General features: G+C 32.4%; 1 protein-coding gene across 1 annotated transcript; it reads left to right on the forward strand.

Moving 5' to 3' along the window:
* The first annotated feature begins 671 nt into the window (after window positions 1–671).
* Window positions 672–25,641, forward strand: LOC130662551 (doublecortin domain-containing protein 1-like). Its single transcript, XM_057461443.1, has 35 exons — window positions 672–871; window positions 1,174–1,220; window positions 1,368–1,507; window positions 2,571–2,733; window positions 3,062–3,264; window positions 3,886–3,979; window positions 4,723–4,889; window positions 4,996–5,070; window positions 5,229–5,694; window positions 6,067–6,434; window positions 7,105–7,300; window positions 7,496–7,883; window positions 9,592–9,694; window positions 10,018–10,114; window positions 10,191–10,276; window positions 10,534–10,574; window positions 10,985–11,033; window positions 11,123–11,369; window positions 11,454–11,592; window positions 11,843–11,956; window positions 13,502–13,643; window positions 13,859–13,938; window positions 17,434–17,648; window positions 17,856–17,926; window positions 18,532–18,673; window positions 19,585–19,841; window positions 20,037–20,180; window positions 21,888–22,017; window positions 22,631–22,732; window positions 22,990–23,105; window positions 23,676–23,876; window positions 24,170–24,244; window positions 24,344–24,419; window positions 24,539–24,642; window positions 24,876–25,641. The coding sequence occupies exons 3-35, from the start codon at window positions 1,373–1,375 to the stop codon at window positions 25,062–25,064; spliced, it is 5,175 nt and encodes a 1,724-aa protein (XP_057317426.1). The 5' UTR covers window positions 672–871; window positions 1,174–1,220; window positions 1,368–1,372; the 3' UTR covers window positions 25,065–25,641.
* Window positions 25,642–26,002: the final 361 nt, after the last annotated feature.

The following is a 26,002-nucleotide window of genomic DNA, read 5'->3' on the forward strand; positions in this document are numbered from 1 at the left end:
GTTGGTAAAAGTAAAAATAAAAAAAGACATTCTAGCAGGCATGTATGATTAACTTTATTAGTTTTGTACTTTGTATTCTGTATTGATATCGCAAAACAGGACTAGGAAAATAAAAAAATACAAAAATGAACACAAAAATATCCAAGCTAAGCTAAGCAGTTTCTGGGTTAATGCAAACCATAAAAAACAGTTTATCAGGGCAATACCAGAGAATTCTGACTAACGTTAAAGTATTGCCCAAGCTTGTCAGACCCATACGTGACAGACATCAGTACAAAAATTACTTAAGTTTGTTGAATTATGCAAAAGAAAGTATAGAACAGTAAAAGCAGAATATAGAAACCATATTATTAGCCACGTGTTCCTTATGATAATAACAAGGTTCAAACCAAAGTATAAATATAATCGTGTTATTAACTGTCGCGGTAACTAAAGCTACTTTTACTATTCCCTTCTGTTACATTTGTGAACTCCATGTTAGTTTACATTCCATGCTTCCATTAATTTAAAACTGTCAACTATTAAAGAATATCACCTGCTGTGACATTTTAACCAATCACGTTGCATGGTTAACCGAACATGTACATGATTTAACCAATGACAATGCGTGATTTACAAAAACATTGCCCTTCTTACTTGAGCTACTGTATTTAATTATTTTTTATCATAGTGAGCACCTCCGATCACCTTATAAGGCACACTTGCAACATGATTCATCTTCAGACGTTGCACTCAGTAGACCGTCCTCTGCCAAACTGATTTCCAATCGACCAGCTTCTGGCAGGTCGTTTTCAAGAAAATCTTCAAAGAATCTTGTGCCTCATCCTCCTAAACGTAAAAGACCAACATCAGCACCTGTTTACAAATTAGGGTAAAAATATTACTCTGTAGACAAATTGAATTTTCTATTAGCAAGTGTTTTTACACTCTATTTCCTCTTTTTTGAACTTCTTTCCCATTAAGTAAACGAATGTTGGTTCAGTTGATTGGCAATATTTTTGCAACCTGAAATTTCTTTTAACAGGTTTTTAACTATATATTTTAATTATGTTAAATTTCATAACATATTTTGAAGTTTTGTTATTGTTTAAAATTTTAAAACAGTTCTTTTAACATTTGGAGTGTACAAGTACTGGGCATATGTAAATGAATTATTATTATTTTTTTTTTAAGTACTGGAAGTTGGACGGCTTTTGATGATTTAAATGGTTCATATTCAGGTATGGATGTGTATAATTAGCATCATGGCAATGGAGAAACGTTGACATGCTGTCTATTTACCATAATTTGTAATCACTCAACTTTGAGATATCAACATGAGGAAATTTAAAAAGAAAGTTTTCATTGATTAATTTTATTATTTTCAGCATCAATGATGTCTTCGTGCTCTTTTCGCAGTAATACTAAAGCTGTCTACAGAAAAAAGCAACATATACTTTGTGTACAGGCATTTATAAATGGTTCAAGAGAAAGAACAGCACGAGTTACTGCTTCTGACCTGTCACAGGTAAATACTTATTACCAGGAATTAAAAAGAAAGAATTTCCAAATGTAATTCGATAGTATGCTTGTCTTAGGAAAGGGTAGATGATCCTGCAATATGAAACAAAATTGAACGAGGGGAGGCAGAGTTAATTCTTTTTTTTACATTTTTAAATATAAAAGTTGTTCTTTTTTTGATTAATTGCAGCTGTGTCATACCATTTGGGTAATTTCAGCAAGTAGTTGGATAAACACCTGATAAACACAAAAATTGTTCTTTGTTTTTCACATGTTTTTTGAATAGTTAAAGCTGTGTGATACCATATTGCTTAATTTCAGCAAATAGTTAGATAAATACCTGATAAACACCTGACGTCAGCAAATACCTGTACAATCTCAGTAAAAAGTTTTTATTAAATTGATTTAGCCGTAACTTCTATTGTGTAGACTTTAAAACACTGATCAATATAATATGTAGAATCATGTACTTTCGACAAACAGTCATGGAGATATTAGTATTTAAAGGTTTCTTGATGATGTCTTTGGCATTTGGGTGTGTCACTCAGCTTTGGAGAAATTGGCCAATTTTGGTCCCAGGTTGTCTCTAGTAACCTGCACAGTGAAGAAAAACTGACACGACCACTCTGTTTTTAAGTTATTTAGCCTCAAAGTTTTAAGCACAATGCAATGACTGTAATAATCTTTTTTAAATATTTTGATGTTAGTTAAATTTATTTATGTTAACGTAACCTTAACTAAATTAGACATTTAGACGTTTTTTCAGCTTCTTCTACCTGAACTGGAGAAAAAATATAATAGACTAGTCTGTTGACCCATGGAAAAATCTATTTAATAAAAAAAATAGTAGTTACAGAAATAGAATTTAATAATATTAAGGTTCAAGTTTTTTGGTAACGTTAGTATTGTTGGTTTCCAAACGTGTAAATTAACTAAGCTTTAATTGGTCCAATTTTAGACCCAGGTGGTCTCTACAGTTGCCCATGCAGGTTTTTATTATAAAATTACTTGCTTACTTTACTTATATGATATGATATTTAATTTATGTTTTTTCTTATTCTATAATATAGCTACTTGCTGAGTGTACAAGCAAACTTGGGTTGACTTCAGCTGGAAGGAAATTATTTCTAGGTGATGGTACGCTTGTAGTTCATCCGAAACAACTACACAAAGATTGTGAAGTTTATATTTCAATGGGTGAACCTTTTAAAGATCCATACTTGTCTCTGCAAGGTATATGTTATGTTTTTATTCTCATGGACCAAATTTTTTGGTATTAAAAATTGAATATCTGCGAACAACGGTTCTTTCTATACTAATCATACAGAGTAATTTAATTCTATTACACTGGAGTAAAAAAAACAAAGTTTAACTCATCTATTCTGGTTTTATTGAGAGTAGATAGGTAGATAAACTTTGTTTTATGATTTTGTTTTATGATTTTTTTGTTAGTTCTTTAATATCACTACTTATGTAAGTACTTTTGATGCAAAATTCCATGCAAGGAATATGTAAATATCTATGGCTCTTTTAGTAATTATTAAAACTTGTTTGCGTTCAGAGCGAGAAAAACTACGCAAAGCATCGTTTTGGACAATGAGTGGTATAATGATGCCTGTTAATAACAAGAAACCGAAACGCTTGGCTTCCTCAATATCAAATAGAATGATGGAATTGGTTGATTCACAAAAGAGAAGAGTATTAGTGTTTAAAAATGGAGAAAGTTTTGGTGGTGTTGAAATTATAGCTAATAGATTTGATCAGGTATGAAAAGAAAACTTTATTTTGTAAACAATAACGTGGATCATATTAATTCTGTTTAAGAGATTATTTTTTTTTAAGTTACAGCATTTCATCTTTTTAGCATCTCCTCTTTTAAGTGCTCTCCCTTTAATAACTGCCTTCTAAGTTCCAGAATAATTTTATAAGCCCCTCCAGTCTTGAATAAGCACCTGGGTCCATTAATAAGGGTACTAGAATTAATAAATAAAAATATAGACAACAACTTTCGTCCTAATCTCGTCCTGTAAATTTTGTATAGTCGATTAAAAAAAAAGCGCAATCAAATCAATTTTTAAAAAATAAAAAAATATATATACCTTTCTTTCTTTTTTTAAACACAGAGGGTCTAATAATTCCCCCTTTAAATTTCGAAAAATTTTAATAAGAACATCTACTGTTATTAGAGGGAATACAGTATCAATTATGTGGCTAGCAAGTGCAATTTCTGGTTTCACCCTGTTTATATTGTGCGTTCCAGATTAGAAAACAGAGTGTTTTGTGTTGGCAGGAACACGAAGCCAATGTTCTAAACCCTGACTGTCACTCACAGTTTCTTGTAGCTACTACCTACAGAAGTTGTAAACTTTATTGCTTTATTTTTAGTTCTTGCAAGATTGTACTACAAAATTAGGTCTGAGTTCTGGCGCTCGTACATTGTATGATTGGAGTGGTAAACCTGTTGAAATGTTTTCACAAGGTACACAAATATGTGAATACTTTTGTGAGGAAATATATAGAACACTTATAAATAAGAATTCTAACTAGAGTTAGATTTGACAAAAGCACAGTCAAGTAGTGTTGAAATGTTCTCAAAACTATAATTTTGTTGCAAACTGGAATTCTTTTTAAATATTATTGTAGGACTATGTTCATGATAACATATAAAGATTAGCTAAAATAAATATTTTTAATGTGTCCAAAACTTGCAACATTTACAGCAGCGGTTTTAATTGGAATATTTTTGTGTTTCCATTTCGTTGAATCACATTTAAAATGTATCTTTAAATTAAGAACAGAATTTTGTATTAAGTCTGTTTTCCCTTAAAAGCACTAAAAAGTGGGGTTTTTAGATGCTTGAAATTATTTCTACTTAAAAGTTGGGGATTAAAATGTCAAACAATATTTTGACTTAGAAAAGGTTTTTTGACATATATTCACATGGTGGCCAGATGTATGTTGAAATTCTTCCTTTCTTTAACGTTTTCTCAGTGGTGGATAACATTTTGAAAGAATTAAAAATTACTAAAATTGTTATAGTGAGTTTGCTGTATTGAGTACTTAACAGTATTTTAATATCACAAGTTTCTAAAAACATCAAAAAGCACCATTCATAATCCTGTGATTTAATTGTTGACAAATATTTACTCCTTTAAATGTTTATTAACAGAATAGTAATTTTTGCTTCTTCTACGTTTGACAAGTCATTAACACTCTCTTTAGTTCCTTGCTTGGATAAAGTATTGCAGCCCTCATCTGGTACTGTACTAGGACCGTTGTGGGTAACAAAAGGGGAACTGTTTAGTCCTACTGGTGCATACAGCTTTCTTTTCACAATGATCGCAAATACTAAGGACAGAATAAAAAGCTCTGAAGAATATGCACAACAGGTAATTTAAGTCAAACATTTGTTTGGGTAATCTTTTATTCCAATTGAATTTTTTGGCATGTGCATTTTCTTAAGAAATGCTTATTATTCACCTAATTTGTCTTTAGTTGGAGGCTCAGTTAAATAGTGATGAACTTCACATATTTTATTCAAAGTTAGAAATTGAAACCGAGCTGTCTGAAGTAAGTCTGTTTTTATTGTTCTTAGACTTTTGCTTACTTTAGTTTTTATACAACTTCTTTCAACAGCACATATTTTTTTTAAATTTATTTTTTAATGTTACAGATTATTGTGCAATTAATACAGAATATGGAAGTCTTCAATGCTTTTTTGTGTTTAGGAAAATCAAGTTATCGATGAACTGCAGGATGCTTTGCCCAAACTCCACGGTTACTTGAAGAAAATCAAAAAGTTACATGATAAAGAAGAAGCAATGTCCTCATCATCATACAAATTCAAACACATTACCGAAATTGACTCTCATAGTAGATTAGTAGGGACATCTGGTATCCGATTGAAATTATATGCTAATGGCACTCCCCTGAATGTTACTGTGCCTGTTAAATTGTTTTTTAATACTAAAGACCTTAAAAAGGGTGCAAAAACTAAAGCAGAAGTTATGGAACGATTTTTTGACGTGTTAAATTCAAATGAAGAAGTCATGAGATTATTTGGTGTCCTTTCTAAACGAAGTTTTGTCAAGAAGGCTTATTTATTAAATGGAACGGAAGTAACAGATTTTGATACACTGGAGCATGGCAATGAAGTTTGGTTATCGCTGGGTGAAAGTTTTTTACCAATTGAATGTATGTTCATGAGTTCCTTAACAATTTTTTGCCATTGTTATTATGACTGATTTTTATATGAAATTTTAAGCAATGGGTGGTATGCACTAGTTCAGCTGACTGTTTGATAAATCACAGTCATTCTGCGCAAGTGTTTCTAAATGTAAACATTTTTCTGCTCAGAAGGCAGGCATATTTTCTGACAAAACTTAAAAAGACATGCCCTTATATGTGGATGGACCTATATGAGGGTGGGCCTATGGGCAGGCCTCAAATATCGATAAGGAAAACCATTATACATTGATGGGCCTATATGTGAGTGGGCTTATCTGCGGAGAAATTCTTTTCTATTGGCTTCCAGTCTTTATGTATTAAAATACATTCTATTTTTAGACCCTGTACTGACTATAATGTTGGAAAAAATAAAAGTAGTTAACTTATGGGGATTAAAGGAAATAACTCAGAAAGATATGTGGTTAGGTGGAGATCAAAACCAAACAAAAGCAAAGTTATGGAACATTTGTTCTTCCCTTCCTTCACAATGTGAGATGCAGGAAATGAAGATAGAAATGACAAACAAAGAAAAACTTGCATATTTTCAACAATGCAGTGAAACGTGCATAACTGATGCGGCTACGTACTTGCAATCAAAGGAAAACCATAGTCTTGTAATGTACCCTGAACTTTCTTTTATCACAAAAGGACACGAGAATGAGGGAGATATATGGGGAAGCTTCCTACAGCAGTGGTATATAACTAAGGTATGAGCTTTAATGATTTGCATCCCCTTTTAAAACTAAAACTTCTATGAATGAAGGTTTTTTTTATAATAAAAGTTACAGTAATTTTTATCTGGTTAACTGAACCAGAAAATACTGTGCTACTGGATATTTTTAATGGTGGTTTTAATTTCATGTGAAGGCCTGAGAAAGTTCAAAGAAATCATAAAATTTATTTGTTATAAGTTATGTCAGTGAATTTAAAAAAAATTTTATTGTAGAAGGCTTGTCATGTAAAAAAAAATATCTAACAGAATTGCAGCATTATTTCTTTACAAGACAAATAAAGTGTGTGTTACAATTACTACGAGTATAATAAAAGTATAATCTATTAACAGTCAATAAAGAAAAGGCTGGGTGTGCAGCACATTGCATTCCCCAATTTGTGTTAAGTCGTTTAGGTGTGTGATTTTTATTTTTAAATTACCCTATTTATGTCCTGAGTTTTGTTTATTCAGTCGTGCTGCAATTCCAGTCTAAAAATAAACTTTTGCACAAGCAATATCAGATTTTTCATGTTTAGTCAAAACCTGAAAGCAGCAGACGCAATTCTGTTTCAAGTGTCAGTCGGGGTGTGTAAGTGTGATCACATGCGCTAGAATGACAAGATTGTGTATACACCTTCCATTTATTACCTGCCTTATTTTTATAGGATGGCCTTATTCTTAATAAACACTTTAAAGGTCTTGTCCTTGGGATATTAGATCAGAGTGTCCAAATGACACTCAGTGACGATGGCGAAGAAGAATTATTAGACGGTGCTGTTGTCAGCTGTCAAGCGAAGCCAGAAAAAGACAATTACAACTGTGTGTGGATGTTTACAACAGATGGGTACATCCAATCAATAGGTATAACTTGTGTATGAAACCGTAGTTGCCATTTGGCATTATTTCACACAAATTTCTGACCTCTTATTTAATTTTAATATGAAGCATTTAGCATATTGAGGTTTAATAACACACCTATCTACATGAATTAATCCCAGATGGGTATAATGTCCTGTTGACTTGGTATGTTTTAACTGTGTTGTTATTATTTTTTAGTTAATCCTGGTTATGTCCTAACTGCTGTGTCTGGGTTTTCATTAAACAAACTTAAAACTGACGAGAACAATCATGGTAAGTCTGACCAACAATGGGATATTACAAACAATCAAAGAAACGGTGTCGTCGTAACTGAGCATCACAGTTTTTCTGATGAAAACAGTGGCGATGAAAACGATGACGATAATGATAAAGTAAACAAGGAGAAGAACAAAAAAGATGAAAATGAAATAAGGGATCAAGAAGAAGAGTCTGTAAAGATGAACGAAGATATGGAAGAAGATAAAAAGCTGTTTGAGAATGTAGAAAATGTTTATGGTGGTCAAAATATATCGCTAGTTGTTATGCCACGCTTTCCTGAAAAGCACATGTTGGCCTCCACGCAGAAGTATGTAACTGTTGCTCTGTAGCTAGTATTATTTGCTAAGGTGATAGCTGACATTACCATACATCTGAAAAAATATATCAAACCAATAATTTTAGATGTCCATTATTGGACTAGTTTTTCAGTCTTTCTCTGTGATATTCAACTTTGCTGCGCGTTTTTGGATATCACAAGGTTAGCTGAATATGGATGGCCTATAAAACCTTGTGAATATCTTTTAGTAGTAACTCTAAACATGTTTGTTTTAACCGTGACAATTTGAGAAAAGGAAATAATAAAATTTTTGTTTACAGAATTTAGGTTTCTTTGCAAGAAGAGCACGAATTTTACCTAACTTGCAAAAATAAATTCTGCAAAATTTACCAATAGTTCCTGATTTGTAAAAATTTGTTCTGCAAAATAAATTAAAAATTCTCATTTGTGAAAATTAATTGACATGTTCCGACATTTTCTAAAACTTAGTTTGACACACAATATATATAAAAATTGTTGTCTAATTTTCAGTATAACCTGGATTCTTCTGAATTCTTCTGCAAAATACAACTTTTAGTTTCACTTCCCAAAGATTTCTTTCGCCAATTTGCAATTTTTAGACCCCTGAGTCACGGAAAAAATTTCTGCAAAAAATATGTTGTTGTAGTTGTATTAATTTACAATTTACAGGTGGTGATTAATTTTTGCGCAGATAAGCTGCGAAATAAGTCTTTTTCACACAAAATTAATGTGCATGAAATGTGTGTTTTAATGTCAATGATGTATAAAAAAGGCCTGTTGTAAGGAAGTGGTAAAAGATACATGTTTTGATTTTGACACCAGAATAAATTTTATTTTCAATCTACATTGTTTCATTGTCCCCAAATGGCGTAATAACAGTTTTGTCATCGATAAGACTTTTTTGTCATTTTTTGTGTCTTCGTAAATTTGTGTTTCGAAGATACCTTTATACTTCATTATAATACTTACTCACATAACATTCTATACCTATGATATTTAATTTAATTTTCCCTAACTACGGTTCAGGTGCACAAAATTAATACCATGAATAAATTATTTGCGTTAATAAGTTTAATAAGAAATTTAATACCGTTATTAAGGAATTGAAATTTCCATAAAAAGTTTAAATTTCATTCAAAAAACCTTACTCTAAGACTTACTTAAATTCACCCATATTCACCTATAAGACATCGATAAGGACTAATTAGTTAAGATAGTGTGCACATTATTAATACTAAATTATTCTTGTAAGGCTTGCTGAGTTATTGGGTCATTGAAAAAAAATAGACCAGGCCTGGGACGAGCAAAAACAAGTGTCATTTTAGCAAAAAAAGCAATTCACCTTATCATATCTATGCATTGATAAAGTTTAAATGCACTTCCTTTATCAGGTCTAAAATTACTGATGACAGAAAATGTAGACAGAAAATTTGCTATTATTTAAATATGACATCATAGTTTATGCAGCATAATTAAATCCGAAATTCTTTAAATGTAAATATATCTTGAGAACGAAAAGAGCTTGAAAAAGCGAAAAAAGTCCAACATCATTTTATACGGGTTCCATTTAAACCTGGATTTTAGTTTATAGAAAACAACTAAAAGCTGCACACAAAAAAGTAAAATAGACCATTAGAAAATCTATGAATATTTAATAGCCATTTATGTTTTAGATGTAGCTGTTAATAAAATGTGTACTAATTTCAAAATTCTTTAGATGGGCACTGAAAACACTTAACCCTGTGCATTCCAACATATCTGAGAAATGGTCCAGGCAAAATCTTTTCTGGCCAGTTGACCAAACAAATACATTTGTGGAGGTATGGTATTTTTGTTGTGCTGGTATTTTTTAAAGTAAAACAAGTTGATAAGCCAGTGAAAAAATCAACCTAGACACAAAAACAGTGAGAGAGATCTATTTGAAGTATGACAATGTGATACACTAAAATTATTTTTCCCAAATTTTTTCACTGCTACGTTGATTTTGACGAATAATTGAAGAGATATTAGGGTTTAAAAGCTTGATGTTATCAACCCATCTGTTCCAGACCGGGTAGGTTGACCCAGTTCCTTGTTACTTTATCAGTAAAAAAAGATATTTGTATTTCATATTATCTTTATATTTTATTGTATTACATTTTAGGAGGTTGTGGAAGGTTTCCTTACATATGGTGCTCCAAAATTAAAATGGAAAGTCACGAAGAATTCAGAAGAGGAAATTTTTAAGGCTGCGAAAACTGGTGATGTCATTTTCCATGCTTTTCTTCTATTAGTTATTTTCTTGCACATATTAAATTTTACACGTTTTACATCTAGATGTACCTGCTAAATTATTGGTTCTTCGCAATGGTGAAACAGATGCATCACGAGCATTGAAAATTATTGGGCCTGATATAAAATCGGTAATTAAATCAATGGAAGTATCTTCTTAGTATGTGTAAAACTTGAAGTTCTGATTAAAGTAATGTATTAGACCATATACTTTGATAAATGATTAAGGAGATTTATTTGGATTAGAATATTTTCTTTACCGAAATTATTTATAAAAAAATGTTTAGCAAATATACAAGTAAAAAAAAGGATTAAGAAAACTGTTATCTAAGTCATCATGAATTTTTTTCTTTAAACATTAACGTATTTTTCTTTTCTTGTTGTTCAGTTAAAGAAAGATATCAGAGTTGCTTTTACTAGTTCGAAAAGGTACAGTCTATTTCTTTATTTATTTTTATTGAGATGTACATGACTAGCGTTTGTAAAAGGCATTTTTTCGTATATCGATGAGCAAATGACAAGACAACAGGACAGCAAGACTTCAATGAAAAGAATCCTATAATGAACGCAGGAAATAGAGTGGCAGAACCATCGTCTTCCCTTTGAAGCTTGGAAACTATGTGGAAATACATATTTTCCGTAATCATTTCTTTCCACAAAAGTAATTTTGACTAGGACACTTTTCTTTTCATATGCCTAAGAATTTTTGTTAGAAACCCCAAAAAATATTGGAAAGTTTCGTGAGCAAAGCTGTCAGCGAACCTATACCAAAAGGCTTTGACTGGATTGTTGAATATTTTACCCAATAAGATGCTTTTTAAATTTTACATCACTTTTAGTGTGGAAGGAACTGTTCGATTAACACCAAGTGATATAGAACTTTATCAGGTACACATAATATCTAAGCTATGTACAAACTGTGCTGTTTATTCTTACAGAAAAGTTTGGATTTTTATTCTATGTTATTGTGTTTATAGTTTTTGGAAAGATGTACAGATGCATTAAACCTGCCATTTGCTGCAAGGCGGTTGTTTACTTCAGATGGAAAGGAAGTAAAGTCCTTAGGAAGTTTAGAAAAAAATGAGTTAGTATATGTTTCATGTGGTGAAAACTGGAATAACCCCTCCGTGTCGTATGCTGAAAATCAAAAGAGATTATTACTGGCTAGTTTGGCTGCTGATGTGGCAAAGATTAGAAATTATGTTGATCTAAAGAAACAAGCAGGTTTTACATTTGTTTATTACAGCTAAATTTCTCCATCTGTTGTCAGTGTATCATTAACCTATTCTTTTTTTTAATAATGTCCAGGTTTTATTGCCAAAGTTGACGGTGATGTTTTGAGTGATGGAAAAAAGTTATGTTTAATGGACCATCCATATGAAGAATTAACAGAAATGGAAAATACTGAAGAACAGGAGAATGAAATATTCGAAGCTGAATCAAAAGGGTTTGTAATGTACTTTTTCTTCATGTCATGCTTTACTGCTTCACTTCGGCAAACTTGTGTTTAACTTGCGTTTTCGCAATCACCTACTCCGAGAACAACATTTAAAAGACAAAATTAAGTTTGTATTAAAAGTTGTCAACAGTTTTCCAATGTAAATCAAGAAGTTTTGTTAACATGTCAGTACAAATTTTACCATTTACCTTTTAACACAGGACAGTTGTGTAGTAATATTTCCTCTATATTTTTATAGAAATGAAGTTTTTGGAGATAAAGAAGCGGAAGACAATCTCACTGCTCATCAACGATCACATTTAAAACAAAATGAATTATCTCTCAACTTATCTCACAGTGATACAGAATTGAGGTAAGAACAGAACAAAACATTGTGCATGTGTGAAGAAGAAAAGCATGCAGTATTTATGCTTGCAGAGTTGCCTTGTATCTGCAAATTTAGATTCTGCTTTCTGAAACACTTTATTTCGCCTTTACGTAACTGCCATCTTCTTTGTATTTTTCCAGTAGATTAAGAATAAAATTTTGCTTAACAACAATACAGTGGAATCCCTCTATCTCGAACTCGCAAGGGACCAAAAGATTTGTTCGAGATAGAGAAAGTTCGGGATAAAAAAAAGGAAAATACCTTAGGGAAATTTCCGAAGGGACCGAGACTTTAGTTCGAGATAGAGAGAAGTTCGAGATAGAGAGATTCCATTGTATAAGCAAAATGATAGGTATTTGAGTTTACCAATTCACAATTCTTAATTTTCAATAAAAATGTGCTTGTAAGGCTAGACTTAATTCTGCTTCTTCAAACAATTTTTCCCTTAAGATATAGTGTAGACTTATTTTGCTAAATTATTCAGAACTTGTATTACATATGGTTTTCTGGTTGTTTTTTTTATATTTGCATTAACATATTTTGCATTAACATTGTTGTTATTGTTATTCATTTAACATACAAAAAATTAACTTCATAGTTTATTAAATATTTAAACCTCCAGATTCCTTCCTGTTACAATGTGACACGGTTATACAAGTCGACTACGAGAGAGCACCTTCAGTCTGAGCATACGTATACGCAGAACAAAAGCACATCAATCAACAAGTTTAATTTCCTGAAAATGTTAGGAAATTGTTCATATTGATCCAATGTAATACAAATATGTTATCAAGCAAAAATGCATCATATAAGTGCTTTTTTGTGTAATATACGCCTTAATTAAGTTAACAGATGAAGGCAAAATAGTTAAAACGTTCTTTAAAATAATGATATACAAAATATACGATTTTATTACTTACAACCTAACAAAAGAGAAGTTATATTGTTACGTCATTATTGCTACTCCTTAATGGAGTTTCTATAACAAGTGTCACCAATCTTTAACGAAAGTTTTCTTTTTTCAATGGATTTCTTCGATTTTAGTAGATCACTGTGGTCTGTTGTTTTTCAGAATGCGTGCACACACCTAACAACAACAGCATTACTATCTGGGTATTGTGAATATATGACACAACAGAGGCTGATGGTTCTATAATTCTGTTGAAGTTTCTGAAAGCCATAAAAGTTGTTCAACATGTTTTCTGCTTTTTTTTACATATTACGCATGAAAATAATGCCAAAAATCGTCTGAAAAAAAGATTTTTTCAATTTTTGAGTAAATACAAAAAATTCAGGAAATCAGGTTAATCATGTGCCCAAACATTACAGAATGATTCCCCTTTGTGAAATATAGTTGTATTGCGAGTTTTCTAAGCATAAATGAATAGATATAAAAACTCACTCATTATCATAGCCATATCGCAAAAAAAAAATGTTTAAAAGTGGTAGGCGCAGAACCTGTCTATGCAATAACAAATGCTTGTTTCTTTTTTTAATTAAGCTATAATGAAGCCATCTACTTTTTTTCAGAAGTTCTATAAGCCACAGAGATGCATTATTTGGTCCCCATACTACTGTGCAAGAGCAATTCTCCTACAAATGGGTGTACTCTGATGAATTTATTTATTTACAATCTAACCCAAACTTGGTGATAGGGGTGCAAGGTAGCGAGGTAAGTAGAACAACACCATTGTTGGTAATGTTCTTTTCTTACCAGTAGATACTCGAGATTCTCACTGTTTTTCAATGATATAATTTTATTTAATTAGAAGACAAGCATGTAGCTTCAAGTTTCTATGTGTAGCACATTTACCTGTATTGGTAGTTATGTTTATACTTAAATGTCTTTCCTGTTTCTGTAACTTCTCTTGTTTTTTTATTTTGCAGAATAATGTTTACGATTATTTATTGATATGTCGTAAAAAGTATGAAGATGCCAACCAAAGATGGCTGCTCTGCACCGACGGGTTAGTTTGATAAGTCTTAAATATGTCTAAAAAGACTGTATATTTGTGTCTAATATGTCTAAAAAGACTAGATATTTGATAGCTTTCTCCAGAATTTATATGACAATTTGATAAGCACTCAATTGTCACTCAAACAGAACTGTGAAACTTTTTAATTTCTGTTATTCTCTAACCTGTCATTGCTATAGCTAAAACCACACTAGATGTAAAACTACAGGATATACGTCTTCGCACCAATTCGATTTATTGCTTTTTTATGAAAGTTCTCTTAAACATAAGTAAAGTGGTCAACATGTATATAAAACACAGACAAAAACCCTGTCAGTTAAACCATAGTGGTCCATTTTGTCATGGCTGAATCCCAAGGCCCATTTTTGTGAATATCAAAGGTGCAATAACTTTAGTAAAAACAGGATTATTGACTTGACAGCTGATACAGGGATGCGTGGACCTCTTTCTTTCCTCCGGCTTCCTGAGTTTCAGAATAAAGACATTTTAAGGAAATGTAATAAGACTTACAAAGAAAATAATGGATTTTGATTAAATAACAAAGAAATAGGTTCAATTTGTTTAGCAAGATGATTTCTTCAAAGCCAGTGGACAATGCTAAGAAAATATCAGACCAAATTAGCTTCTCGGTATCTTTTTAGACCAAATAGTAATTAAGCTGAACCCAATTTTCATATTTCACGACACAATATGAATAGGGTTAATACCCGGCATTATAAACACCATTTAATTCATGGTGTTGTTAAATCAGTTGTCAAAGGATATCAGATGTTACTAAACACTTAAGCACATAGTCTATCCACTATATCATACATAAAATATCCATCATAGCTAAAGCTTTGGCGATATTAGTGTTTATCAGCTACGATATAAGAGTGTGACCGCAAACCTCAAAAATTTACCCACATTACCCATAAACTGTCACCTGTGTCAAGTTCGCAGTACAAGTCTCATCACTCATCTGTAGCTTGTTTTTTACCTGACTTTACTTTAACAAGCGAAATAAAGTAATAAAATGTGTTAGTTATGTTTTCAACGTTATCCAGGTGTAGGATAATAACCTCTTTTGTTCCTAGAGATAGCCTAAAATAATAGACCATTTCGGAGATTATGCGCCATTATGGATTTTCGAAGCCCGGTGGTGCAAGCTGAACTTTGAACCCTATATGCCGTAGTGGAAAACTCTCTTAAAACACACAAAAAGAAACGAGTTTTGTATACACTCTTAGCGTACCTAGGTCTTCGTAATGTTTTTATCTAAGTAACAGGGGATAGCACCAGACAACATTCATTTAAGCGTATTGATTTCATCTATTAATTAATTAGAAATAGCAATTAAAATACACGTGTAGGACGTAGGGATACTGAGTATCTTTTATTATTATTTTAACGCTGAAGTGATATATTTAATCAACTTTAAACATATTTATACGATCGAATTATGCCGCTTACAACGTATGAGGATTTTTTAGAACTTAGTGTGAGGCAGCTGACTGACTTGTCAGCTCTTACAACGTATAAGGATTTTTTAGAACTTAGTGCGAGGCAGCTGACTGACTTCTTGTCAGCTCTTACAACGTATAAGGATTTTTTAGAAATCAGCGTGAGGCAGCTGGCTGACTTCTTGTCAGCTCTTACAACGTATAAGGATTTTTTAGAACTTAGCGTGAGGCAGCCGACTGACTTCTTGTGGACTGAGTAATAGTTGAGTTAATCGCCAGAGCTTTTTCTGCTATGGAACTTATTATGCCAATAATTCAAACGAGCTTCAGAGAGTAATTTATTTATTCATCATAAAGATTTACACTTTAGTAATAAATTACTGCTATAATTGCGTGTCCTGATAAAGAAACCGATAAAGACATACGTATATATAACAAAAAATCATGTAAAATATACATTGTGACTGAAACAAATAACATAGAAAAACAAAAAATTGAATAACACTTTAGTCTGTAAACTAAACTCATCATTTCTCCCTTTTTGATATTTTTCAATAAGAGAAGCGTACAAAAAAATTATAGGGCAATAGCAAAAGCAGGGAAGAGAGACAGGTATTCTTTCTAATACCAAGACTTCAGATAGGAGTGTTTAGGTAGACGAATCAAGGGACCAACATACGATTAGTGTAATTATCATCGAAAAACAAAATTATAAAAATATCAAAATAATAAAAATTATTTGCAATTACAATGACTACTGACTCTATTCCTAAAATTTTGCGACTGAACCTGTTCACCGTATCTCTATGGGCAGTGTATTGAAAATTTTTACACCCATTATAGAGAAGAAGCCAGATTATTTTGCGAGCTTAAGTTTTACTTTAGGAATAGATAACATTTTAGAGTTTTGACAAGTATTTTGACAATGGATTATAACTCTCTAGATCTTTACAAATATTACAACCTAAACATTTCTTTACAAATCCAAAAACAAAGTTCAAGTCCAAATCCAGTAAAGTATTTCCAAAATCAAAAATTTCTCTCTAAAAATCCAAGTTTAAAATCCAATGCCAATATCTTTATAATACACAATTTTAAATATCTAAATATAAAATGAAATTACCTTTAACCAAGCATTAATTACTAATTACAGCCTTATAGCTAGCTACAGTACAGTGTCCTAAAAGCATTTTTGGGAGACCTCTAGCTAGCTATCTAGTTTAAAGATTTTTAGGATATATTAAGTTGCCTTTATTGTAAAAAAAGAAATTAAAAGTACAAATAAGTGCATAATAAAAGTATTTTTCAAAATATATATCATAAAATTAGTATCACAAACATAAAAACAGATAACAAAAAGCAAAACTGTCCTGCCGCCAGCACGTCCGTTAGGGAATAAAACGTGAAGTCCAAAATGTTAAACTTGCACCACCGGGCTTCGAAAATCCATAATGGCGCATAATCTCCGAAATGGTCTATAGCATACAACGTTGTGGCTACCCTCAGCAAAGCTAGCTAGAAGGAAACTTGGTACATTTTGACTCACCTACCACGTCACTAAATTTTTTAAAAAGTTGCATTGGAGTTATTATAGGTCCGATTATAACGATTATAATTATAATTGATTTAAAAATACCTGAGTTTTGAAGAAGTATACTTCGAGTCGCAGACGCAGACAGACATGTTCTGTGAGCATTAAGGGAGTTGCAAATCGGGACAAAATTTGTTGGCCAGCATGCTGTCTCGAATTGCGGTAGCTGGCAACATGTTGGCAAAGAAAAAAATATTAAAAAAAATTTTGCCCAGCATTTATTAACTTTTTAATAAATGTTGGCCAACGTCGGTATATCCTGTATCCATCATTTTGACAAAAATTTCAACCGTCTTGTCGAATCCTTTCCCACCCGTTTGAATGTCCCTGTTCAAACAAAATAAATGAATATATGGACAGAGTATGTCAAATCGTACTAAATGTTGGCTAAAAGGTTGGCCAACATATTGTCTCGATTGGCGACCGCCAAAGATTTTTTATTGCAATTTTTAGAACGATTTGTTTAAAAGCCAATCCCAATCGCGTGTTCGCAGTGTCCACACCATTTCGAAAGACTGACGAAGACGCAGTTGAAAGAAGTTATTATGGTGCTAAATTGATGCTTTCAGTGAAAAAGAGAATGATGAATGGAAATTCCAATCAGTTGTTCTATTTTGATCAAGCTACTGGATATATTCATGCATTTGCAACAGATGACGTAAATATGGGTCAGTTAGTTAGTTAGTTTCAAGCTGGAACATTTTTTTTGGTGTGAGAGGGAGGTTACTTTTTATTGAATGTTTTGGTAAAGTTTTTTCCTGCAAGTAATTTTACACCTCTAATTTAGCAGGCGCATCTGCTTATATTTTAAGTGAATTCTTTCACATGCATTAGGTGGTTTTGTCAAAAATATTTTAACTTTTTCCATTGTTCAGATTTGACTGCAGCAAACAAAGCCGGTATTTGTACATACTCAGTGTTCAATGAAACGCAAGTTTACCAGCCGGTATGTATGTTTTTTGTTAGTTGTACTGTTTTTGGTTAAAATACCAACGTGAAATCAGTGCGAAGAAGAGGCTCGTCGGACCTCTCTTTCATTGCTTATCGGAATCAATTTGTCTTAAAATAGAGCAATTTGAAGTACAGGCTTAAGCACAGTTTGGGCAGACTATGTTATTAATTCAGATCTTAATTTACCAATTGTTAACGTAGAATTTTATTTAATATTCTCGTATTGACTTCATTAATTGCAAATTTTAGTATCTGTGTTTGCTAATTTTCATTTCCTTAAATGTTGACCATGTACTGCTTTCATGTTATCTAATTTCGCCATACTGTTACATTGTCTTTCTACTTTCATCCATTTCAAGGGCCGCTCAATCCCAAATGGGAATTTCATTTCGGTAGTGTTAGGTATTATTGAAACTTATTCCTTCACAACTTGCATAAAATGACTATAAGTCCCATATTTTGTAGTGAATATAATTAGCTCCCGTTATAAATCGGGAAATTTGGGATAAATTTTAATTTGGAAAAAGCTGTTTACCGACTACAGAGAACGTTGGATTACAACCTGGGCATATAGTTTAAGTTGATCTTTTTGTTTGTCAGGGATTTTGCTGGAAGCAACAAACGGAAGATGGGAAAACATCGAAGCTTTATTTTTGTGACGCATGTGGTAAAAATATCCGTGGGAAACAGAAACTGGAGACTCTTAACGAATTTATCGAGTTTTCTTGCGCTATGGGAGAAGGTAATGTAGTTTGGAATTCAACATGTTTCATTGCTGCTACGTGTAATCATATTTTTCTTCTATAACTTGAAGTAGTAAAAACGTCAGCCGTGGTATCATACTTTAAAGGGCAAGTTAAAAGTTTCGCGATTTGAAATTTTTTTTGGCATAAACTTTTTCAAGGAGTTATGTTGGTTTTTTACAAAGTTCGCGAACTTTTCCTTTTATGTTCGCATGAAAAAACCATGACGATTAAAAAAAATCAAATTCAAAACTTTTTTGAAAGACTAAATTTAATTCAAAAGACGCACAGTAATTGAAAAGATTTCCGATTTGCTTTTTACAACTTCGTTCACAGGACGTTCTCTCAACTTTAGTGATGAATAAAACCCGGGCACTCCTGCGCATACTCTATTTCTTAACGCGTCTAACTTCTTAGATTTGCACCTGTTGGAATTGACTGATAGAAGGTTTTTGGGGGAGTTAAAAAACGTGAGAAAACCTCGCTTGCAGATTCTACTCGAAACAAGTATAAACTGAAAGAATTTTCTTCTTTCTTTTGATCAACCTGATAAAATTTTGTGCAAAAACTGTCTAGAACGCAATTGTAAAATTTGAAACATTTGCTAAAATATAGTATAACATTATAATGTCATTCGCGAAAATTAATGTCCCCAAATTGTTTTAAAAACGATCATTCGCAAATAATATTTAATTATGTATAATATAATAATAATATTTAATTATATACCCGCAAAATTTATTACCATTAAGGCAAATAGCAAGAAAGCATACGTTTTTATTGGTCCTGTAAGCAGGTGCCTATACTCAACTCTAGAGAAATATTGAGATTTATATTTTCCTAAACCAAAAACATCACACCATAAAAGTAATAATAATAATAATAACAATATCTTCTTTATTTCATTCAGCGCGTAAACACAAACTGAAAATGGTCGGTGCTTTTCAATGTTTGAATGGCAAAGTAGATTTATCCAGTTTGGAATGCGAGTCAACATTAGCTGTTTGGGAAATGCAGCTCTATCGTTTACGTCACGAGTCAAGTATTCGAGTGATAGCGAGTGAAATGACGTTGACACAGAGTAACCCGGCTGTTAGAGTGTTAGCTCATAGAAACGGCGATAGAAAAAGCGAAGGAGTGCTTGTGATAGGAAATATGATCTCGCAGGTGAAGAGCTGTGTTCTATATTTCTCAGTTAGCCTCCAGTTCTGACTCCCTTTTATTTGAACAGTGCCTAGAAATGTTTTTACTTCTTTATCATACATATTAATATATATTTATCAATCAAAGTTCTTTTCAGTCTGAAATTTTCTATGTTTTGCTACAAGTGCAAAAAAATATGTATTTCTTTTATTTTTGTAGATACTAGATATGTGTACGATAAAACTGAATCTGTCGAAAGCAGCTCGTCGCTTGTATACCATGGATGGCGAACTTATTACAAATATGCAGCAGTTGTTAAAGCCTTACTATCCCGAGCTTACATACATAAATGAAACGTTTCAGGTAAGTTTTTGTTAGCAGAATCCTGGAAATTTCGTTTGTGTTTCCCTGTATATTTAATGGTTCCTTTTTCGGTTCTCGTTTTTTCTCTTTAAATTTTTCAATCTCGTCCCAGACGTTTTTTTAGGAATGTAATTTTTGAAACAATTTTTTTATAACACGCATATATAAAAAAACTAGCTATATACTAAGTACATATGGAACGTATAAATAACTTTTCCCCCACCTGTTTTATATTTTTCTTACATATTTTTCTGCTACATATTTCTATCCTTTAACTGCCTTTACATCTGGAACCAACCTTATTTTTTTTTTTTTACATGAGAAACACATAAGGTAGAGGGCCAATGTTTAGAAACTCTAGCTAACAATACTTAGCACTCGTTTTTCTAGAAAACAAGAGCTTGAGTACAATTTAAATTTACTTCAAAATTTAGTTAAGACAAGAGACACCCAGGAAATTATCACTAATTAATATTGTTAATTAAACATTAAAAAGTTTTGTAAAGACATAATTGGCTAGCAACAACAATTTGTGTAAAGCAAACATAAGTATTATTGAAGAACTAGCTTGAGGTCTTGCATCCTTGAATAACTGGTTCGCACTGTTTCCATTGGTCACAGCCTATTCTACGAACGAAGTTCCTGTGAGAATTTATCTGTCAATCAGTTTAACCTTTAAAGAATGGACGAAAATTCTGTTGGTTTAACCGTTAGTGTTATGACTCGGCATCTTCTGAGCTTATTTCGTGAATATCAGAATATAATTCGACTAGGATAAAATTTTATGGTGTGTTTTTAGACTTGAATTAACATAAAAACATTTTTGTATTAGCCATATTTCCTGTGTTCAAGAATGTCAAGAAAGAAGGGCGATAAGACTTTTTTAATAAAAATAGATTTTGACTAAATTAAATCAAATTACTTTTTTGGCAAAATGCTCCGTTTAAACCTGTGGACATGCCAAGGAAATTTTCAACTAAAGGAGCTTGTCATAACATTTTTAATTTGAATGTTAATTGTTAGTTCCTCACAAATATTTCACGTGATGTTAGCATTCAACTATCTAGGATGTCAATCCCCCAGATATCATCCCTTTCAAAAATTTTTGGTCTCTCAAATTGTTCCTGAAGTTGTATGTCGTACTTTAATCACAAGAATTGATTCTTTGTCATCGGTTTGTCATAATTGTTGGCGTGCTTACTGTCCTGTAATGAAAAAAATGTTAAAAAGCGTGGTGCTTGCTAGTAAAACTAGGGTTAAACTGCTATGTGAATATATTATAATTAAAATTTTACCCACCGACCTTGCAATGAAGAATTAGTATCGCAAACTAGCTTGTTAGCTAGCTAAGCTACTTTCGCTTTTTACCATAACGTCAGATATATGTCACATTTTATACTTCGGAAAGTACTGCATTTATGCTAGAATAATTCAACAACAAAAAACAAAAGAACCTTCTGGTCCTGAAAGATAGCTACCAACCTCCAAATAAATAGATTTAAGGCTTGTATATAGCTAAAAAAGCAAGATAAAGCTCTACCATGAAAAATGTAGCAAAAAGAATTAAATTTTCCATAACCAGTAGACTTAACTGCAAACCTATTGTTTTTCACGCCGTTAGCCAGTAAGCTATCACTTTTGTCCGTGCCGATAATAGATTAGCGGAAAGAAATGGATGTCGAAATAATTTTTTAGCTTTTTGCATAGGACAAATCAATTGAAAATGACGAGGAAATTGACGATATTACTGGGGAAAAGATCATCATCGAGAAATTGGATGTTCGCATTCCAGTTGATGTTTGGGTGTCTTTGGGAGAAAACTTTACTCCTCTGGATGGTAAGATCAGATTTATAGATTAGCGTATTTTCTTTCGTTCAAATACCAGTATGTGTTTGTGTAACCTGTTTCTAGTAAAAATAAAGTGATTATGAAACGAAAATCATTCTATTCTGAACTATAAGGTGTTTGAGTAACCGCAAACATACTTTAGTAGGCTCCATGACGCAGTTGACAGCTCACTCGATAACTCAAACTGTCACGGGACCTTAAAAAAAGTTCTAACTATAGAGTTTTCAAGGTTTGATAAAAACAGTATACCATACTTCCATGGCTTTCCCTTATTTGTCAATCCCTGTTCCAAAATTTTTGTACCTCGTTTTATGGGCACCATTTGTCTTTCGAATAGAACCAAAATATTTGAATACTTGAATTCTGTCAAGGAAGTCCAATTCTATTAAAGAAGGAAAGAGATCAGGAGAAGCTCGAGTTATGGAGTGAAATTTGTCCAAGGGACCGACAAATTTGTTTGAGCTACTGAGATTTTCGAGTTTTCGAGTTAATTGTTTTTAAACTGAAAGGGGTAGTAGATTCAAGGGACAGACAAATTTGTTCAACCGAATAAGACGTTTCAATTATTATATAGAGTCAACCGTATTTTTTTTGTATTTAGAAGTGGAAAAAGCAGATATTCTCGCCAAATATGAACGTTCAGAGAAAACTGATGCAGCCAACCATCTTGAACTAGAAAAACATCGATTACGTCAAGCTAAGGGTAAGCTACTTCGTAAAACGACGTCTGTATGAAAGGTTTAAGGCCTCTCAGTTGTTTAAAAGAAGTGAGATAGTTGATACGAAGAAATAACAGGAGGCAGACAAACCAACGAACGAATGTATAATAAAACTAAATAAGTATTTTGTGATCTCAAACTCAATTACTTTCGTGGTTTAATAAATGTACTTAAATGTTTGATTTTTTTTTTGTTATCTGGTAAACGTATTAAAGTTAACCTATAAATATTATTCTTACAGGAAGACGTTTGTCTGGGAGAAATTCCAAGCTACATGTAAAACCAGTTCTTTCGAAAGCATGGGCATCTCCATCTGCTGCAGAAGACAAAATGGAAGAATCAATTGAAAAGTTTAAAGTGAGATATTGCAATATACGTTGCGCATAAGCCACGCCCTACTTGAAAGTTTAAACCCACATTGTCGCCCTTAGTCACTTGTCGCCTTTTTCTTTGTCACTTGTTGCCCCTAGTCACTCTTCTTGTATAGTCATAACTCGAGTTATGTTAACAGTCAATCTGGCCGTTATTATTTTACTAGCCGGTTTTAAAGGAAATCTCTACAACATTTCGCTGAAATCAGTCCAAGAACAGAATCTAAGCAAGCTTTTATCCTATCGCCATTCCATTTGTTTTCATCTTATTTTTCCTTGGTTATTTGTTTACGAGATTTTTGTTGAGTTAAAGGAGAATTGAGGTCAAAAAGCAACCTTAGCTTTGAATAGCATTTTACCTTTCTAATTAAAATGGTACATATAAAAACTCTTAAATCTCTAAAATAGTAGCCAATTTTGAAAGTCAAGGCTTACCTATATCCTCCTTTAGAGGTTTATGTTTTAAAATAGCTATATGCAAACTCGGCTTATAAGAACGCTATTGTAAACGTAAAAAAAAGCTTTTATGAGGCAATGAAATGATCTTACATACTAGGTGCAGTTGAAGGAGGTGAAGTCACAGCAAGAAAGCCGAGCAAAAGAATTAAACGTAAGAAAATCATCCACTTCGAAATTATTAGACAAAATGAAGACGATGAAATTATACCAACTGCCACAAGCTTTGAAGTTGCACGTGTTTCCAAATGGAGAAAATCCAGAGAGAAGCGAAGTCATATTTGCACGTCATTTTCAAGAGGTATTTATTAGAGGTATTTTGTAACAAGTTGGAGAAACATGATCCAGTCGTCGAGGCAAACAGTAAATAATTCTTCTGATTTATCCTTTCGTGCAAGGTTCACATCGGCAATATTTTGTGATTAATATTTAATATATCCGAAAATGTTTGCCGCCATGAATCAAGATTTTCTGTTAACACGTCGGCATTCGCCTCGAAAATTGCTGAGTACCGACGTGAATTAGAAAAGGCTGTTTCTATAAAGATAAATGCGAAAAACTAGAATCCATAAAAATACACTATGTTATGTTTAGCTTCTAGATAACGCTTCCAGCAAACTGTCGTTAAGCAATTGTGCGAGAAGGGCATTTACGGTAGATGGGGTCGAGGTAAGCTTTTCATCTCAACTACATTCAAAAATATCTTTCTTTAACTTGGCATGCTGCAGCAAGTTTTTAGTTGAGATAATATAATTTGTACGTTTTTAGGTCTTGACAATGGAAAACTTACACAGAGGCCAATCAATATGCATCACAAGTGGAGAAAGATTTGTTCCTTATAAAGGTACACAACTGGGCTACCATACTTGTTTATATGTCTTACGTTTACCTCGTACTTTTAATGTGAATTTAATTGGGAAACAAAACTGACCGTTCGATGTATATACCTTCTTGATGTTTTAGATCGTCGAAATCACATGGAATTGAAAGCCAGCTGGTCACGCGCCAACCGACAAGGAAACATTGATAAAAACAATAACTTGTTAACTGGATATAAAGAAACACAGGTCTGTATTTTGTTCGTTGAAGGTAAATCCTGAGGTTTCCAATTTTTAACCAATGTCTTTTATTACTTATACATTTTCTTAGTTCTGATTGTCTCAGTTTTTCATGAATCAGCTATAAAATTTCTCATTCTCAGTCTCTCTTATTTTCTTTCGGTGCAGCATTATTTACCAGCTGCTTCAAGCTGATGCAGTATCTGTAATAATTCTCCTTCTATTTTTTTTACCCACTTTAGGATTCTGCTCCAATGAGAAGCCCTATATTGGCGTTACCTAGTCCCGGACCATCGAGTTATCAAGACACTATTATTCATTCATTTGACGAACGTACATCTTTGAGCAACAGTTTCAATAACGGCAGCCAAAATACTGTTCTATCGAAAAGACCAAAAAGTTCAAGGGTTACTGTAGCGCACCCGAGGTAGATAGACGCATATTTCTAGAAACTCTTTTAATGGCATCTCTGACCTCTGTCTTAGGCTTTCGTGTTTTGGATGAGAAATATGTTTTAAATTGTTATCTGAAGTAATATTTTCTTTGAATATGGCAAATACAAAAACACACGCACACTTGTATCACAATATATGACCTTGAGAAGTCGAGAATCAAGTATAAGAACAAGAAAAACGTTTTGTAATGTTAATAAAGAGAACCTACAAGTACGATTGGAAGATTTTGAAATTCAGGAGAGGGTGTACAATTCTGTATCCTTAAGTTGTTAAGCTAACTATCGTGAAAAGCAAACTTTTTAAAACGCTTTAATAGGAAGAACTTTTTCCGAATAAAAACAGGCTATGTTAAGTAAAGGATTTTAATAATAATTTATGTTCATTCATTTTTTATCTTGTACTTATGTTAATATAAACTTGTAAATAATAACTATAATATACGAAGTTAATTTTTTTTATCTCGAATGGATTGTACCTCGTAATATATTTTAAACGACCGAGTTGTAACTTAAAACGTTATTTTAATAAGTTATTTCACCATGCACTTTTTATTGTGTATTTTATGTTTATCAGCTTCTTCTCTAGTGGGGACTAAATATATCTCTCGTCTCGCCGTGACACAATGAAATAAAAAGACGAAGAGCTCTGGAACAAAGCATATCACTGCGTTGTCGATATTATTTGAGGCGATGGTGGCGATTTTGTTAAAGCATGTAAAACATATAGAAACATATAGAACATGCACTTGAAACATATAGAAAGCAACGGTCAATCTTTCAAAGATAAAACGTCTACTATGCGAACAAATTAACTGCATGAAATAAAACAGTGGTGAGACCCGAGAAACAGTGACTTGCTACAAAAAGAACATGTTTTTTTAATCTGCTAGAAAATACCGAGGGTGTTTGTGTGTG

Source organism: Hydractinia symbiolongicarpus, chromosome 10 (genome assembly GCF_029227915.1).
Source record: "Hydractinia symbiolongicarpus strain clone_291-10 chromosome 10, HSymV2.1, whole genome shotgun sequence".
NCBI classification, from domain to species: Eukaryota; Metazoa; Cnidaria; class Hydrozoa; order Anthoathecata; family Hydractiniidae; genus Hydractinia; species Hydractinia symbiolongicarpus.

Bases quoted from the DNA above. Each gene is read 5' to 3' on its own strand.
- LOC130662551 (XM_057461443.1), top strand. From the start codon at position 1,373: ATGATGTCTTCGTGCTCTTTTCGCAGTAATACTAAAGCTGTCTACAGA. The intron at 13,939-17,433 runs GTTAGTTTGATA...TGCAATTTTTAG, and splicing joins TGGCTGCTCTGCACCGACGG to AACGATTTGTTTAAAAGCCA. The intron at 24,420-24,538 runs GTACACAACTGG...TTGATGTTTTAG, and splicing joins AAGATTTGTTCCTTATAAAG to ATCGTCGAAATCACATGGAA.